Source organism: Myotis brandtii, unplaced genomic scaffold, assembly GCF_000412655.1.
Source record: "Myotis brandtii unplaced genomic scaffold, ASM41265v1 scaffold247, whole genome shotgun sequence".
Classification (NCBI taxonomy): Eukaryota; Metazoa; Chordata; class Mammalia; order Chiroptera; family Vespertilionidae; genus Myotis; species Myotis brandtii.
Window position 1 is genome coordinate 587,003 of NW_005359352.1, and position 16,928 is coordinate 603,930.

Consider the following 16,928-nt stretch of genomic DNA (forward strand, 5'->3'; position numbering starts at 1 on the left):
GGGGAGGGGCCGGGGCGGGGCGGGGGGGGGGGGGGGGGGGGGGGGTGTGATGCGTTGCCTTTCGTGGGTTTCCTTTCTAACCCAAGCTCAGCACATCTGTCGTAGTTTAATTTTATCTCATGCATGAACTGGCTTTATAAGGCTTGGAGTTCTGTTTGTAATTTGTCAGTTGTATGCTCATAACTATCAAATGGGAAGTGAGACCCGAAAGTCAGTTGGCAATAAACTGCTCTGCTCTATACAAACAGGTTGTTTGTGTCTTTACAGAGGGGAAACGAGGACTTCCTATTTTCCTCTCAGCACCTTCAGGCAGGAGCAGAGCATCTGAGGCATTTTTCTCAACAAAGGAAATCCTCTCCGTTTCCCATTAAAAATTATTGGGCCACAAGAATAGCAGACGCGGAGAAAGCATTAACGTGTGACACTCGGGAAGTAATTTTCTGAGCATCCTGTCACATTTTCAAAAGTTAATTTAGTTCTGCCCAGATTAAAAATACACGTAATTTCCATATGAAAATATCTGATGCACGTATGACATATATCTAATGCAGCTGATGATACTTGTTTTGCTTAAACAGTTACACAGCTGGCATACCCATCTTCTTGAAAATAAACGGCAACTTTCTACTCAGGTTCTAGTTATTCCGTTTGAATCCATTATTGACCAAGGTCTTGTCTCCCAGCTCTGGCTGGTACCTTCACCTTGGTGCTTACAAGTCCGTCTCTTTGCCATCTTGATTTGGAAGTGAATCTGCTGTTCTGTCCTCGTGGTGACACTTAGGTGGTGGTGACGGAGCAGAGGGCTCACAACCAGGATGTTTCGGCATGTGCCTGGCGGCTTGAGTCATGTGGCAGTTTCCTTGATAACTGCCCCTTTACCTACTCTGGTTTGTTGTTGTTGTGTTTTGTCTTTTCCTTAAAAATAGAATGCGGGAAGAGAAAAGAGAAAAGAAAAAAACAGGATGCGGGTTATACAAATAGGTAAGAAATTGGGCCACATTCTTTTAAAAGGCCCAACTTACGCAGAAAATAATAGGAAAATTCCTCGATTCCGTTTTTCTCAAATCCCAAGAAAGTTCGTTTGTCTTCTGATGCCCATGTGCTCGGCTGAGAGCTCCGTGAGGGGGGACTCTGGTCTCACTCTTTGCTGTGTCCCTGATGCCCAGGGCAGTGGGGTACTTCAGAGGCTCCCACTCAATACATGCTGATTGGAAGCATGAATAGGTTTGATACTTCATTTTATAAAACTTATGGAAAAATTTCAAATGTACATAAAAGTAGAGAGAAATAAATGAACCCCCTTCTACCCATCTCTTCCCTTCAGTATTATGTTATCAGCTTTCCCCCATGGTTTTTGGAAGGTTGGAGGTGGGATTGGCTTGTATTACTAGCATTTTAAATTGCTCTAGAACAGCGGTTCTCAACCTGTGGGTCGCGACCCCTTTGGGGGTCACCCAAGACCATCGGAAAACACATATATAATTACATATTGTTTTTGTGATTAATCACTATGCTTTAATTATGTTCAATTTGTAACAATGAAATTGGGGGTCACCACAACATGAGGAACTGTATTAAAGGGTCACGGCATTAGGAAGGTTGAGAACTGCTGCTCTAGAAGGTTGTTGAAAACGGTTAAACAGGAATGAGTACTTGATTTTCACATGGGCACAGGTCTTTTTTATTTACATATTTATGTTCTTGAGGAACAGAGCATTATTTTTGGTTGGGAAAACAATGTGTAAATGACGGTGGGGAGGCATGGTGAAAGAAAGATCCGCCTGTCTGTAGTTTTGGCTCATCTGTACGTGACTGCATCACACATCCATTCACTCAGTTGACTACTTTTTTAGAGCAGCGGTCGCCAACCGGTGATCCGCAGATCCCTGTTGGTCCGTGAGGTCCAAAAGGTCACAACCGCTGTTTTAGAGCACATTTAGGTTCAGTGCAAAACTGAGTGGCACATACAGTTCCCACATATTCCTTAGACACACACCCCCTCCTTCGCCGCCAGCACGCTGCGCCAGGCGGTACATTTGTTGCACTTGGTGAGCCTACATTGACACCTTATTGCCCAAGGTCATGGGCGCTCACTCTTGGTGCTCTGCATTCTGTGGGCTTGGACAAATGTGTAGTGATCTAGGTCCACCGCTGTGTATCGTACAGGTTAGTTTCACTGCCCTAGAATCCTCTGTGCTCTACCTGTTCATCTCTCCCTTCCTCCCCCAGCCCTGGCGACCACTGATCTTTACTGTCTCCAGTTTTGCCTTTTCTAGAATGTCATATATTTGGAATGAAACAGCATGTAGCCTTCTCAGATTGGCTTCTTGCACTTAGTAACCTATCTTATGTTTCCTTCGTGTCTTTCTGTGGCTTGATAGCTCGTTTCTTTTTGTTGCTAAATACTATTCCACTGTCTGGATGTACCACGATGTGTTTATTCATTCACCAATGGAATAACTGCTTCAGGCTTGGGCACTTAAACATTCTGTGCAGGGTTTGTGTGGACGTAATTTTCCACTCCTTTGGGTAAACAGCAGGAGCACAGTCGCTAGGTCACACACGAGTGTTTAGCTCTGGAGAAAGGCCTGTCTTCCAAAGTGCGGCTCCACCAGCGGGGAGGGGAGAGCCCGCTCACGTCCCCGGCGGCGTTGGTGCTGCGCCTTGGAGTCTAGTGGTGTGTGGTTGTGCAGTGTTCATTATGCAGACGTGTCAGGGTTCCTCTACCCGGTGTCCTCTTCATGCGCGTTTACCACCCAGTTCTTTGAATTCTGTGAGCCATCCTGAGACATTAATCAGGTGTAAGAATAGATTAATGCTGTGTGCACACTACTTCCCTCCCACAGCCCTGCACGCACACTTATAGGTCTTAAGAGGATAATATATCATCATATATGAGAATCCTTTTTATCATCCCAGTGGGATGTATAGATGGAAAACTCTGCAACAGACATTCTACTTAGGGTTGTAGAGAGCTACTTAAACAGTTCATGGTTGGTCACATTTTCTTCGCTGTGAGTCAGAGTTGGGTTCCTTGCCCTCTTTCGCTCTGCCGGGACTGCTCGCCTCGGCTGTCTTTGGAGACCTGTGGCAAGTTTCATTTTGCTTGAATTTAAAATGTATCCTTCAGGATTTCCTAGTTCCATGCATGGTGCCCTGTAGATAAACAGTAGCTGCTGAATGTCTTTTGATCCTCCTAGAATAGCATTGTTGAGGTGTGTAACCTGGAGGGAAAAGTATACATGAATTTAAAAGCAATTTATTCTTCCGTTGTTTCTGCCAAGTTTCCACCTCTAGATATTTTTAAACACTGTATTAGGCTACCCTTAGTTTTTACATGAACTTCAGAATTACGAATTGGAAGGCACAAGAATATGCTGAAAAATTCTTAGTAAATTCCTTTGCCTACAAGGAAGTAGGTTAGAACCAGGAAACTACTGATGGGGTAGCCAGGATAGCACGCTGAACCATCTGTGTAACTCTTGGCAGGAATAAAATGACAAAACAAGGTCTTGAGAGTGCTCATTACCAGGTGCGTGATCAAAAACATAAACGCTTTCTCATACGAGAAAATTGGCCCAGTGCCTTTAGCCCCCTGGGTGATTGTGTGTGTGCCTGTGTGCGGGCACAGCTGTCGAGGTTGAGCACTTTTAGTGTAGCTGGGACATTGGGAGAGGAAAGGGCTGTGAGTAGAGGAGGTTGCCATTGCTTGGAGTTATTGTCACTGTAAATTCTGGGTGTGAGCTCAGGAAACTGCAGGGGATTTCAAGTGTAATACGACCATAAACATCAAATGGGGATTGTAGCAGAGGTTCAAGGCCAGGCTCTTAGGAAAGAATGAATGGGAGACTTGGAAAGAAACGTGTTTTTCCTATCTATATATATAATCTATATATATAAAAGGCTAATATACGAAGTGTCCCTCCAACCGTCCGTCCATTCGCTATGATGCACACTGACCAGCAGGGGGCAAATGCTCAAAGCAGGAGCTGCTGGGATGCACACTGGCCATTTACAAAGAAATGGCACCATGTACCTGGCGCCGACAAAGCAACACTCGGCTTCCCCCAAGTGGGACACAGGCCTGGCCACCACCCCTTAGCGACACCCCACCAAATTGCAGCCAACGCTGCCAAGACCCCATGGCGCAAATGCGGCCCACAGCCCAGCCAGCCCAAAACGGTCGTGTGGGCACCGGGTAATGACATCATGTAGCAACACCCAGCTTCCTCTCCCTAGTGACTAGCCTCCTTGGAGTCTCTTCAGCCTAGTGACTTGCTTTATAGCCAGGTGCAAACATTTTACACTTTAACCAAATGTCTGTGAAGCATTTTCCCGTGCCTCATCTCATTTGATCCTCACAGAAGCCCTGGAGTAGGTAAATAGGAGACTCAGTAGAATCCTATTTTCTTTTCATTAGCTGGAAAATGGAGATTTAGAAAGTTTAGAAACTTGACCCAACTAAAAAGAAGTAAGAAATGGTGGACCTGGAAAATGACTCTGGGTTTTCTCACTGCACAGAATATAGTCAGACACTGCTGCAGTTAAATATTTTACCCTTTGTTGTCCCTGCGTGATCTACAATAATAATCTGCTTCGTGTTGATATTTACTGCTATGTTGCTGACAATTACCTGAAAGAGAAGTTGGGGTGCTTCACTGGGCTGGAAAAAATTTAGCTAAATCAGAGAGCAGGTGTAATTGTTTATTCTATATGTATAAAAGGCTAAGTTGACTCGCGCATGCACCATACTTATAAAGCTCTCGCTGGTGCCAATCGCACATGTGTGTTTCGATCTGTCATTGTCAATTGTGAACTTGGTTGACACTTCTATTATAGGGAATGGGAGAATAGTGATATTAAAATATTTCTTCTAATTAATTTCCTTTCAATGTGTATGAATTCGTGCACCAGGCCACTAGTTTAGTTAAAAAAAGAGCCGAGGGCCACACCATTTGATAATGGCCATTTATTGTGCTGATTTCAGCCCCACAGCTCAAGTGACCTCTGCCCAGTCTCACTGGGTGGAGCAGCTTGCCGTCCCTCTGCAGCCGTCCTCCGGTCCCCTAGGGGTGGTGGGACCTGGGCGCTCATCTGTGCCACCCGCTCCCCACTGTGCAGGCCATCTTCCCAGACACAGGAGTCTGGAAGTGCCGGCTCTCAAAGGCCCCGCCCTCCTTTCTCTTTACCTCTGAAACCCCAACACTTACCACTTAAATTCCTTACCCTCTGTATTTTCTCTTGTTCTTTTTGTCCTTGAAGGTTAGTACTTTTTTTTTTTAATATCCATTTACTGTAATTTTAACTAGGCTTGGGACAGAGGGGAGATAAAAATATGTAGTTAGCGTGCCATTATCAACTGAAAGTTCTCTGTGGTTGTTGCTACACTCAGCTTCATTTGTGTATTTAAGTGCTTGCTTTAGGTACCCTGTCTCCCCTACCCGGGCACAGGCACGCCATTCTAGGCTTATTGGTGCTCACAGAGCTCTGCATACAGAAACTGTCAGATTGATCGACTGGTGATGGTAAGTCAATGGCATAAGCAATCCTAATGATTTCATTTCAGTCCCTAAATTACTTTTCAGACGCTAAATCAAAATTGAAATCATAGTAGATAATAATTTTTCTTCCTTTAAAATAAATGTTGAAATTAAATTGCCTCCTTGCCAATCTGATTTTTAGGAATGAGTGAACAAAGCACTACAGGTAGAGTACCTTTAAATGACTCATAATTACTCACAAAATGCACAGAGACTTGGGCGTGCAATCAGGCAGCTCGTTATGTGGCAAATGCAATTACATGCCTCAGAGCGTGGCCACTCCCTCGGCTCCCCCAGCTGTCTCCCGTCTCGGGCCTGTGATCAGTTATTATTAAGCCCAGCTGTCAGAATCTGACACTACATGCCGGTGCTAGTGCTGCCTCTCAGCTAATAGAGGAGGGCAGTTTTGAGTTCACATATTGCAGCGTCGGTCCTCACAGTTGGCAAAATCCTGCTGGAGGTTGCAGGCTATGCAATTAGAAAAATTATCATTAATCATAATAGTGGGCAATGATATTCGCAGTATAATATACCTTCATCATCTCTGAGCTGCAATTCTGAAATCCAAAACGCCCTGAAAAACTTTCTGTAACTCATTGCTGGCAGAGCCGAACCTGAGCTGCTGCATTAAGACTCGAACCTGCCCCGTGCTGATGAGGCTTTTCCTCGGCTTTATTTGTCCCGAATCACCGGCACTGATGTGTTCGATTGCGGACCACTGACCTAGACCCGCTGAAGACGTTATGTGATGCACAGTATCCATACTGTCTTGCCTTTTAAAATGCAAAACGTTAATTTCATGTGGCATTACCTTCTCACTATGGCAGTTAGGCTTTGCTGAGTATGAAATCATGGCCTCTACGAGTGAGTTTTTCACGATAGTGTGTCCCCTCTCTTGATCTCCTGCCTCGGCACCATTTAAAAATGTCTCTTCTGTGGCACCAATCACAATACATTGTACTTGATTGTTTTCCAAACTTGTTTTACTTCTATTTGACAACTAGCACTGCTTTTAGTAAATGCTCACTTAACCTTTTGAGTAAATGAAGTTAAGAAAACTAAGAACCATCTAGTCCTTCCACACAAATATTGCTGTATGTGAAACTCTTGTCCTGTTGAATTTCATTCCACTGCCTACTTTTATAGATACACTGGGCCTGTTTCTATTGTCTGAACTTAAATAATATGCGTAAGTCCTCAGCCATGTGAGTTATGCTCTCCGACACTATTATCGTTCTCTTTCCGATTATCATTCACATATAGGCCCCCCTTCACACTGGGTGCTGTGATGCATGTTGAACAAAGTTTTAAAGAATATTTTCAAAACTCAGCTGCATGTGCTTGGATGTATTACATACTTCTACATGCCCTAGTGTAATTATATATCAGGTAAAGCTTCCCACGCATAAGCTCATTTCCGTTCAAAGTTACTGTCTGTTGATGCAGTTCTACTGGAATAATTAAGAATTTTCTTATTGCTGAAGTTTTTTAATTATTAGTTTAAAATACAAGATAATTCCAAATTTAATTGCTGTTCTATGTTATTAATTATTTTCTTTTATACTAGCAGTAGCAAAATAATGCCCTGGCTGCTTTGGCTCAGTGGATGGAGCGTAGGCCTGTGGACTTAGGAGTCCTGGGTTCGGTTCTGGTCGGGGGCAGATGCCCGGGTTGTGGGCTCGGTCCCCAGTAGAGGGCATGCAGGAGGCGGCCGATCGGTGGTTCTCTCTCATCACTGATGTTTCTGGCTCTCTCTCTCTCTCCCTCTCCCCTCCTCTCTGAAATGAATAAAAAATATATTTCTAAAAAAAGTAGGCAAATACAATTATTTTGTCATAGCATTATAAATAACTTGAACAATGGTGGCATGTACTCTAAATTGGTATAGTTTGGGCCTTTGTCCCCAGTAATATTAATAATACTTTACTTTGTGGTTGTTACTTTATCCCCCTTGATCTGTTAAACTGGCCATCCAGTAGCCCCAGTCTGTTTCTCCTGTCACGGCTCTGTGTTTGGCACAGCAGTTCTTCAAAGTGAGGTGGGAGAAGAGGGTGCCCTTCTCTGCCAGCTCCCTCAGAATGTTAATGTTCATCCTCTTTCCTCCCACCCTTAGTCATGTCTGTCCATCACCAGAATACATGAGAATTTGGAGTTTTAAAATTAAACACATAATTAACATTTTAAAGGCAGATTGTAATAATCGAGGCAAATGATCTTGGGCACGTGGCATGTATTTTTATGTACTTTAACACTGGTTCTGCCTCGTGGATTAGAGCAGGCAAATACTTGGCTACATTTGAGTGGAGGCCTTCCCATAGCATGGTGATAAAGATTCTTTCCTATTTTGGAGGACCAAGTATTTCCGTTTAGATTGGTTGACAAGATTGGCATTAAAGTTGCTAAGGGACCCATAATATCCCTTTATAGCAGTTCAATGAATCAATTCCCAGTTCTCAACTTTTACTGACTCGTGACTTTAGGAAATTTTTATAAATAAAAGGTGGAAGGACATTAACAGATAATAGAAGTTTAAAATAGAACAGTCCTTTTTCTGAAACAACTCTTAAGGTGCATAAAAATGTAGATAAACAAGTAATCCATCTTGACCAGAGTATATAATATAGCAATATAATGGCAGTACAGAAAACCTAGAAACTTTTGAGGTAGTAATAATAGTATACCAGTGGTTAAAAGATGTTTTCTTGAAGTTGTAAAGCCTGAAATTTAGGAAGTAAGTTAATATATTGTTAAGGATTAGTTGAAGGTTTAATATATTCATGAATGAAGACAGCAGGGGACTTTTACCCTCTGATTAACACTGTGGCCATTCTGGGTTCAGCAGTGAGCGGTGCGCAGGAGTTCACCCCCTCACTGGCTGTGCGGCCACTGCTGGGGCACCTTCATGGTAGACCTTGAGAAAAGCTCTTCTGTGGACAAACCTGAGGTTTGATGCCGCTTAAAGCAGCAATCCCAGCTTTGTTATGGTTGTTCTGATGTGTTTTTTCCCTCTGAAAAGGAACGAGGGAAATGTGGCTAATAAAACTAGCCCATTAAATTTCACTTTGTTTTTGATGGAAATATTTCCTCCTATAAAATGTAACGACCATGACTGATTGCAGAGGTTGTTTACCATAACCAGACTGTCCCCGAGAGGCAGCTCAGAGCAGGTCCATGGAATCCAGATAGCTGATCAAAAGGCCTGTGTGGGGCATCATGGAAAAGGACCGTGAGAGCACGTACGTTCAGATGTGGTCTGCTGTTTTGACGTTCAGCCCGTGTTTATGACTGAGTTAAGGTTCGAAGGTGAAACCCTTGGTGAGGTTTTTAGTCATCAGTGCCTGCTGCACAGGAGGCAGGAGAGGACTCACTTCACCAAAAAGTGTCCTGGGACCTAATAGTGTTACAGTGAGGTATTGGAATGTTTTTATCCGAATACGGACAACTAGGCAATTGGAACAATTGTCTTAGTGCCTTATTCACATGAAATTCATGAGTGCCTGTTTTATGTATGAACAGATTGATTTAAGAAATATTTATTGAACACCTACTGCTTGGCAGGCAGTGTTGTAGGTACTGGAAATTCATCATTTAAAACAGATGAAGTTCCTGCTCTCCAAAGAGGCCGTGTCTTGGGTCTCACACTCTGGAGAAGTGATAGCGGTGTATTTCTTCCTGTCTGAGAGGAGAGATTGCTGTCTGAGGTCGGACACCAGTGTGCGGGGAGCTTCGCCTGGGAGACTACAGCTGACGGCAGCGGCACCCTGTGGCTGGGGTCCTAAGCTCGCACTCTCAGACGGCCTGTGGTTCCCAGCTTGCTCTTGTGTTCATTCCGTCTTGAAGTCCTTTCAGATGTCCCAACTGGCCCTGTTTCCTGCAGCCCCCCGTCTCCCCTGTGCACCCTGCAAGCTCAGTGCATTGCTTGGAATGACTAAGTGTGTCTGCTCGTGTGCCAGTGTGCGCGCGTCTGTGCTCGGCCAGGCTGGATGCTGCTTCAGGAGGCGGGGGCAGTGGCGGGTTGCAGTGCTCTCGTGCTTCATGTGGGCTTGACTACAACTACTGTCCTAAAGTTACTTTAAATCTGAGCAATTTCTTTAAAAAGTGTCATACATTGAATTATTTTTAAAAGATGCTTTACATTTCTTCAAGGTTAGTTTTCTAGGATAAAGTCAAACCACTTGGTGTATATAATCTTGTTTTTAAAAACTGTACAGATTGTGCTGACATGAAACTTCTCGATGGGACCCCTGTGCTCGCTAAGAGTTGTTTTTCGTGTTCACAAGCCCATCGCCGGTAGCTGTAGGGCGGGCCACCCTTTCTAATCAGGAACAGTAGCATGGCTGTATCTAATGTCTCTCTTATTGCAGAGGGCATTCGGGGCCTTTTTCTCTGTTATAACTTCCTCCCACCTTCCTTCTCACACGGTTTATGCTGGAACGAACGTTTCTGTTATGATTTCTGTGTTCTCTGTATAACTGATCACTGTCAGAATTCACAGACAGGCAGGCGGTGGAAGTTCCATTGTGTCAGGCCAGTGTTCTCTCCTGAGCACCCATTTCAGAGAGGATTTCAACAGCACGGCCCCCACGGGGCCAGTTTCCTCTGGGGCAGCCTCCCTCCGTGGGGAGGCGTCTGCGTCAGAGCCCGAGAGTAAGAAGCAACCAGCAGTTTATGGGTCACAAACTGAAGTGCCACTCACGCCCATTCATTAATTGGGTGTAAATTCTGCTCAGTCCTTTGTTCCTCAGCCTTTCCCTGGGACTAAATCGTGGATCCTGGCGTTGCCATTTAGGTTCATTCTGAAGAATTTTCCGTACAGAATTTTAATTTTTAATGAATTAAGTGAAGTGGACCATATAAGAGCAGATATAATTATCAAGTAATTAATTGAAACCCCTGAAAAAAAGGTAATTTTCATTTTAGACTTGTTTTTCGTGAGTGGCAAATTTAAAAAATCTGGTATGCCCAGAGTACTCTTGTAGATTCCAGCATTGTTTTGAATGAATGAGGTGATAAGTGAATGGATGACTGTTATTGTAAGTGCCTGAGTTACTATATTTCCATAGTTCTGATGTAAGAATATTCATGAAGATCTTCGTATCCCAACCTAAGTGAGATTTCCCCTTTACAAGCCTGGATCCTTCCTACTTCCAGTCCCTCCCCTGGTGGACTTGCTGACTGTCATGTTGCAGTTGTTTTCAGTCCTTCTGGCGGAACAAGGGTTGGGAAGTTATGTTTGAGGAAACTGTTGTAAAAGCGCTGACGCGCAGGTGACTGAGCAGGTTCATTTGCTGACCTTTTCGTCGCCGGCAGGTGCTGGGTCCCGCTCCCAGGTGGTGTTCCTTCTTAGACAACTTGACGGAGGAATTGGAAGAGAATCCGGAAAGCACGGTGTACGATGACTACAAGTTCGTCACCAAGAAAGACCTGGAGAATTTAGGTAAGAAAAGAAATTAGGATAAACTGGTTCTAGCTGACTTCGGAACAAGCAGATGTACAACTGCAGTTGAATGTTAAAACCCTGCAATAAACAGATTAATAGAGTCTCTTAAACTTCATTTTTATCCGATATCTCATAGCACAGTTAACCTAGGCAGAATCTTTTCTACCAAGTGCCATCAGAATAGCGCTTTACGCTTTGTCCTCCTGTAAGGACATCTTATTACGGCCATCTCTTCAGCTTCCACGGAGAACGGGAGCAGCCGTGCTTCCCGAGAGGTGTGAGCGAGCTGCTGCGGAGGCGATCCTCCCAGCCAGCCTGTTAGCTCACCTGCTGATCAGATAGGAACCACGCAGATAACTCCAGAGGGAGAAGCCGTCCCATGCTGAAACTTTAGAAACCCCGGGGCAAGAGGATAAAGGGAGAAAGGAGACATTTCCCCCCAAACTTCCGGGGAGTCAAAATTAAAAGGAAAAAAGCTGATAGTTGGAGTTTAGGTACATTTAAAAATTTTTATATGTAAAAAAATATATATTTTATATTGAAAGTCCTGCTTTAGATTGCACAGTCATTGCATCAAGTAGGAAAGTGGATTTCTCTCTTGTTTTTTATTCCATTGTTTCGTTGGTTTTTTTTCCTAATGCCTCATGCAGATTTACAAGAAAATAATTAACTAATAGCTCTTTAAATTGTAATGTTTAAAAAGAAAAGAGTTGTATTCAGCCTTTTTAAAGGAGACTTGTGAGTGAAATGGGGTGAAGTAGGAGCTTCCTGCAGGCGTCTCTCCAGTATAATTTCCACCGTGGGCTTATGTCATACCCACCCACATTCGTAACTCGGACAATAGAAGTCTCCTAACTCTCATGTTTAGTACTTTTGGCTGCTTTTTCAGTTTCTTTACTGAGTTTATTTTGGGTGAGGAAGGTAGTTAAAAAGGTTGAGATATATTTTGTTAAAATGTCATTGTACTGTCCATTTTTAAAACTGTACAAATAGATATTCAGCAAAATAAGTTCTACTAGAAATAATTTCATGTACATTATTAATATAGTTTAATATTAAATAAGCCATTGGTTATCATTTTTCAACAGATTTTACCATCATATATAAAACCTTTTCAGTAATTTATATTAAAAGTAGAAGTAAGGCTTTCTAACTAACTTGCCTTTTTTCTTAAGATTAGTCACATTAAATACTTAGAAGTGCTGAGTTTTCCCAGCTATGGCCTTTACCAGATCCTATAACATGCTATTTTCCAAAATGTGCTCCGTGGAATACTATGTCTGCAGGAAGTGCTGGGCGGGGAGCACTGTGGCCACTGTCATGAGATTGGAGACAGACTGACATGGGCCCGCATCCCACCTCTCCTGTGACTTGGCCAGTGTACTTAACCTCATATGCCTTGGTTTCATCATCCATAAAGGGGCAATAATAATGGTACCTCCCTTCGGGTACTTGGTGACTGAGGCGGACAGTGCCTGGAAAGTACTCAGCACTATGTGCTGAGTGTCTAAACATACAACGTGAATGTGAATTACTATTGTAAGAGCTTCCCTAAGGACCTGCCCTCTTCTGTTAACTTCCCCCAGGGCTCACGCATCTCATTGGATCACCTTTTCTCCGGGCATATATGCATGGATTTTTCATGGACATAAGACTCTATCACAAGGTAAATACAGAAGTGCAGTTATTTTAGGTGACTAATGAGCGATCTATAGACATTTCTTCTCTACTGATTTATATTTTCATAAAACATACTTATGATTTATCAGAAATCTGTCTGTTCTCTGACATAATAGTTATGGTGAATATGAAACATGTTGCTAAATACAATTCTTTAATTTTTTTACTTTGAAAAGGTGAAATTGATGGTAAATCCATTCGCTTATGAAGAATACAGGAAAGATAAGATCCGACAGAAGATAGAAGAAACACGGGCACAGAGGGTCCAATTAAAGGTAAGTATTGTGCTCACCATTGAATTTGCCAGAGAAAAATACTTAATTTTCATGTTATTGTTCCAAAGAAGCCCGTCATCCATTTCTGAGTTTTTCCATCTTTTGCTGATTTTTTTGGGGATTATATTTTATTTATCATGAGGGTTTCATCATTATGGACTCTGTGGCAGTGGTATCGTGGGAAATAATGCCAGGGGGCCTGGTGTTGTCGCCCTAAGAAAATCGACGGAGTTTTCCAGTGGCCACTCGGATTCTGGAGGGCGGGGCCTTTGCTCATCTCCACTTCTTCCGACAGTAGGCTGCGCTCAGGCTAGCTGTGTGGATCACAGGAAGTAGGCATTAGACCACGTCAGGGACCCGGCAGCAGCCAGACCACTCTAGTAATGTTAGCAGAGAGAACTTGATGTAACGAAGTTAACCAGGCAGTGGAGAACTGAAAAGACAGGAACACTGGGATTGAGAAGAGAGGCCATGGCTGCAGGAAGAGTTCCCATGGAGCTCAGGCTCAGGGCTGGGCAGCAGACCTCTGAGGAGGGTGGCCGCTGGGGCTCAGGGCCTCAGGGAGGACGAGGATGCTCCTGGGATCCCCTGCCCCCAACCACCTGGTGCTGCCATGAAAAGTGTCTCCATGCGATGCCAACCCAGCAACAAGCAGACGGGGACGAGCAAGCCGCCCCTCCTGCCCCCAGGCCCCTGGCTGCCCCTCTCAGTGAAGGCATCCCCCACATGTACAGTCATTTCTGCTTAAACGCACACACACTCCTTCAGGGCAGAAGACGCTTCTTCCCTTTCCCAGGTGCTTGTTCGGTGTGTGTCTGAGAGTGAAGAGTGGGGCGCATGGCAAGGAGAGGCTGGGAGGGCGAGTGCTTTTGTTCAGTGTTGCTTGAACCTTCAAAGCTGAAATGTAGGTATTTGAACACAGCTTGTCTTTTCCTCTACTAGAAATTGCCAAAAGTTAACAAAGAGCTGGCACTTAAATTAATCGAGGAGGAGGAGGAGAAGCAAAAATCTACGTGGAAAAAGAAAGTTAAGGTAAGCTTTCATAAGGCAAAGACGATATTGATAAATTGCTCCTACATTTTCTTGATAGTAAGAACGTTTTTTTTTGTTTGTTTGTTTTTACTTTAAAAATACACTTAGTTTTTTCCCCTGACTTATAAGATAGTATATACTTAGTTGGGACATTTGTAAAATAGAAAAGAATATAAGGGAGTCACCCATATAACTCCCCCTGGAGGGAAGCAGCATTAATATTTTAGTGAATTTCTTTCCTGTCTTACTTCTCTTAAAATTATAAACTATACTAGCAAGACACTCTTGTATATATAAAATATTTATCCTGGTTTCATAAAATAACACAAATAGCTTCCCATTTTATTAAAATTACTTTGTAAATATTTTTGAGAGCTTTATATTCTTCTAGAGGCCTGTTGCACAAAAAGATTCGTGCAATAGGCCTTCCCTTCCCCTGGCTGCTGGCACCGGTTTTCCTCCAGCACCCGGGACCCAGGCCTTCGCTCTGGCTGGAGCCGCCTTCAAAGCCCTGGCTGCTCTGGCCAGAGTCACCTTCAAAGCCCTTGCTGATTCGGCCGGAGCCGTCGTCAATCTTCACTCCACTGCTTCCCATCGTATGCAAATTAACCGCCATCTTTGTTGGCGGTTAATTTGCATATCACGCTGATTAGCCAATGGGAGGCGTAGCGAAGGTACAGTCAGTTACCCTGTTTGTCTATTATTAGATAGGATCTTGTGGATGAATTTTAATTTTTTAAAAATATATTTTTTTTTATTGATTTCAGAGAGGAAGGGAGAGAGAGAGAAACATCAGTGATGAGAGAGATCATTGATTGGCTGCCTCCTGTACACCCCACACTGGGGATCAAGTCTGCAACCTGGGCATATGCCTTGGCCAGCAATCAAACCATGGCTTCCTGGTTCATAGGTTGACGCTCAACCACTGAGCCATGCCAGCTGGGCTATAATTAGTCTTTTTATTGTTAATTGTTTTTTTTTTGCACTAGCTAGATTTATTTATAATTGCAGAAGTAACCAATTTTTACTTAGAATTGGCATATTGGGCGTGTGCATGCTTAACATTTAACTGTGTGAAAATAGACAAAGATCAGTCAGAAAATTGGGTGCTTTCTTTAGCCGGTATTGTCAAGATGGGGGGCGGGGGCTTTTCTGATTTTGCAGCTGCATGAAGACTTCCTCCCCAGCGCTCTTTTCTCATCTGCTTAGCCAGGCCGGCAGGCACCCAAGCATGGTTAGCGCTAGGAGTTGAGAAGGTTGCTTCCTTCTCAGGAGCCTGCGGGACCTAAATCTGGGTGAATGGCCTGATCCTTGCAATTTTGGGCAGCTGCGTTGAGCGCTCAGGTTTTTGTTGGCTTGTTTATTCTTCCTCTGTTCTCTATGTAGTTTTTAACAAGTAAGTGATCGGAAACATGCAGAGTGATCAGTGGGCAAAATCATGACCGCCTGTGCTTTTAAAATTTTTTTGTCAAAATATGAATCGGATCATCCTGTAAGCAGCACCGGGCTGTGTACTGTTTCTCCTGCGAGTGTGAGGAAGAACTTGGGAATTCTTACCTTCACAAACAGCTGTTTCTCTCCAGCCGCTGGACGCTGGAGCCGTCTCTGTAGCTGCCGCCTGGCTGAATTCTGCGAGGAAGCGCTGTTTGTAAAATGCGCCCCAGTTCGCTTTTTGGTGCCTGTGGATCCAGATCAGGCCCTGTTGTCAGAGTTCAGTTTCTGTTCAGAAGTGTTTAGAGTCTTCTAAAACCTGAGGCTGCTATTAAACACAGTTCGTATGATTTGTTGTTTAATAATGTTATCTAATTAAAATGAAGACTTTAAAAACCATCCCGGAACTAAAGACAGAATCCTTCATTATAATTGTAAAAAATACTTGAAAGAATTGTTAAATCCATCAGCAGTTCATTAGTCTTGCCTTTGAACTCAGCTCTTCAAACTCTCAAGAGCTGTAGCAGCTCTGATAACTCCGATTTGAAAGTCATGAGGTGCAGCTAGGTTCCGCTTTGGCTCCAACCGAACTTGCATGGAGTCAGACAGTGAAATATGTTCCCAAACATTGCTCCCACAACAACATAAAGTCTAGCGAGATGTTTACCGTCAGTTGATGTTGGACCTGCAGTGGAAAGTGACCCACCACGTAGCGTCATCTGGACCCTGTCCACGCTCAGAGGTGCTGGTGTTCGTTCCATTAAAAGCAAGTTCATCTGTCCTTGCAGCAGCCGTGTGCTGAGCTCCCGGCGCACGCAGGAGCTGGGCAGGCCCGGCACCCAGGACCCGTTTATTCTGTGAGGGTTTGAGGGTTAGGGTGTCATTTTCTGTCTATTGGCCTTTTCTGCCAGCTTTTTGCTGTTGCCTTTAGGTCTCTAGGAACGTATTTCTCTTGGGTTCTGCAGCAGCTCAGTCAGTATTGCCAGGCACGACTTCTCTGGGCCAGTGTATCCTGTGGCCCAGAGACCATGCGAGAGGCGTCCTCACAGCCTTGGCGGTTATTCTGTACCATTAAGAGTTTATATTGAACAGTTCATCTCTCTAGGGGAAAGGTATAATCGTGCATAGGCACTGGGCTGCATTATCAGTTCCAACATCCTAAGTATTATTTAAAAATCTTCTTTAGTACCAATTCTAGTAGTACACACACAGTTTAAAAACCTAATATTTCTCCAAGGTTTGTTAAGAATGTTGACTGCTCCTCGTCCTTTCCTCCTCTTCTTTCCCCTCCCCCCTTATCGTCCCTTCTCTCCCCTCCCCCATTTCCACCTCTCCTGAGATAAACCCTTTTTAGCTGATTATTTTGGTGTAAATCTCTGTGTCTCTTAGTAGTGCTGCTTCTTGACTGTTAAATGCCAGGCGTTGTCTTCTCTTACTTGCCTCCCACTAGCATCCTCTGCAGCTTTGGGTCAGTTGGTGTTGGGCATTTTTGTGGTTGTGACCATGCAGATGTTCTTCGCATCCAGTGGG

At 43.8% G+C, this 16,928-nt stretch overlaps 1 protein-coding gene across 1 annotated transcript in view; it reads left to right on the plus strand.

Moving 5' to 3' along the window:
* The window catches only part of NOL10 (nucleolar protein 10), a 51,450-nt gene that overhangs the window by 25,180 nt on the left and 9,342 nt on the right, over positions 1-16,928 (plus strand). Inside the window, exons 14-17 of the mRNA XM_014540531.1 lie at positions 10,851-10,977; positions 12,567-12,646; positions 12,837-12,935; positions 13,878-13,967. Of these exons, the coding sequence (XP_014396017.1) occupies positions 10,851-10,977; positions 12,567-12,646; positions 12,837-12,935; positions 13,878-13,967 (396 nt within the window). The remainder of the gene's footprint in view (positions 1-10,850; positions 10,978-12,566; positions 12,647-12,836; positions 12,936-13,877; positions 13,968-16,928) is intronic.